The following is a 1,795-nucleotide window of genomic DNA, read 5'->3' as shown; positions in this document are numbered from 1 at the left end:
AATGACAACAATATTTTTTATAACAGTTTTATTGCTCTCCTGAAAAGTTCCCATTTTCACATCCGATGGTTTGACATCCCTGCAAACCAAAGTTCCCGAAATCTTTAGGAATATCTCATTTCTGTAACAATTTTTTTACGAATCTTCAAAGAAATTTATATGAAGTGGTTGCCACCAGCTCGTGAAAAAAATTCTGTTCAAAAAATAAAGAAAATTCTGAAAAAATTCTGCAAGAAATTCTTCACATGTGTAGCAGAAATATTTTCATTGTTTTACCCATTTTCTTTCGAAATTTCGTAAAATCGGATGAGTTCTTTACGAATTCTGTAAAATTTCTCAACAATTCAGAAAACTCTGAAAAAATGGTTTGCAGGTATGGTAGCTCGAGATCCACATTCATATATGAATGCATACATGCATTTATGAGAACAAGAAACTCAGTGAAAAATGATGTTTAATGAAGACAACTCAGTATTTTGTTTGTCGCTCGCATATTTATGAATTTATTTTTAAAGAGCTTCGAGTACCGAGTATCACAATTAAATATCAAATACACAAGAAAGGAGATTTTATATATTTTTAAGTTTCGTTTAATATATGTAATTTTTAATTTTTAAAAATTTGATAGCACTCGGTTCTAATACTAAATAAATGAACTGTTTTGAAGATGCGCCTTTGTTTGTGTCAAAGCAGAGTTTTGTTGGAATTTACTGCCATAAATAATATACATATGCACATATGTATGTACTAATGTAAATGCGCTCAACTGGAATCTGCATGTTTTTATATAAAATTTAATTACAATGTTTCCGTATCGGTTGTTTGCAGTTAAAGAAATACGTATAGTTTCATAGTCGAAGGATATATGTCGGTCTCCCGCACGAACTTCAAATCAACAGCAATTCAAAACATCCGAATCGCTACGTGCTTTACTCTGCGATGCTGGCGCTTACTGCTTTTCCAAGTACTGGTCGAACAGGTAGACACCCAATGAGGGGTCGGGATTGTTCATGATCTTCGACAAATCGTTGACATAGCCGGAAACCTTGCGGATGGACTCAGCCTGTCTGCCCAAGAATTTCTCCTCCACGAAATGAGCGGTTTGTGGGTCATGTGGGCGTCCATGGGTGGCTTCGTAGTGCACATGGGTGGCACCGTCGGTCAAGGTCTTCTCAACATCCAAAGCGATGCCCAATGAGTGCAATTCATCTTCCTCCAATTTCAATTTGCTGTTAGCAACCGAGTTGGGGTGTTGGCTAATAGCACGGAAGTCAACTTGACCGCCACGGCGGGTGACATGCCTAATCAGCTCGATAGCATCGTCGAATGAGCGGTCCGACATTTCTTTGTAGAGCTTGGTGAAGCCAGGACGATTCTTTTGGTAGGAGTTGTAGAAGGTGGACATCGAAAGGTATTGATAAGACTTGTGCATATTCAAGTTGATGTAGGATTGAATGCTGGACTCGACATTCTCAATCCCAGCATAGAGGGAATGGCAAATAACAGGATCTAGTTTGCGGAGAGAGAGAGAGGAGAGAAAATACACACAAACAGGAAGTTAACAGGCCAACCTAATATTCACGCACGCCGGCAATTTACTGTCAAAGATTTCTCATGCGACCAACCGAAATTGGCAGCGTGCGTAAAAAGTTAACTCAATTTCCGATTTTTGTTTTGCATGAGATTTTGATTTGACGTTTCGCTCAGTGAAATCAAATGCAAATGCGCACAAGCCAATCTCGGGTGACACAAAAAAAAAAAAAATAAGGGGTATTACGATCCGGTGCACACTGTC

At 38.4% G+C, this 1,795-nt stretch overlaps 1 protein-coding gene across 1 annotated transcript; it reads right to left on the bottom strand.

The window, feature by feature from the left end:
• Positions 1-574: 574 nt before the first annotated feature.
• Positions 575-1,558, bottom strand: LOC118753834 (soma ferritin-like; the record flags this gene model as incomplete). The annotated part of the gene is made up of 1 exon (XM_036488706.1): positions 575-1,558. A coding segment is annotated over one exon (609 nt), but the record flags the coding sequence as incomplete, so codon positions are not given.
• Positions 1,559-1,795: the final 237 nt, after the last annotated feature.

This window comes from Rhagoletis pomonella, unplaced genomic scaffold, assembly GCF_013731165.1.
Source record: "Rhagoletis pomonella isolate Grant_MI unplaced genomic scaffold, Rhpom_1.0 Rhpom_scaffold_02919, whole genome shotgun sequence".
NCBI lineage: Eukaryota > Metazoa > Arthropoda > Insecta > Diptera > Tephritidae > Rhagoletis > Rhagoletis pomonella.
This window is presented reverse-complemented; position numbering and strand designations above follow the sequence as displayed.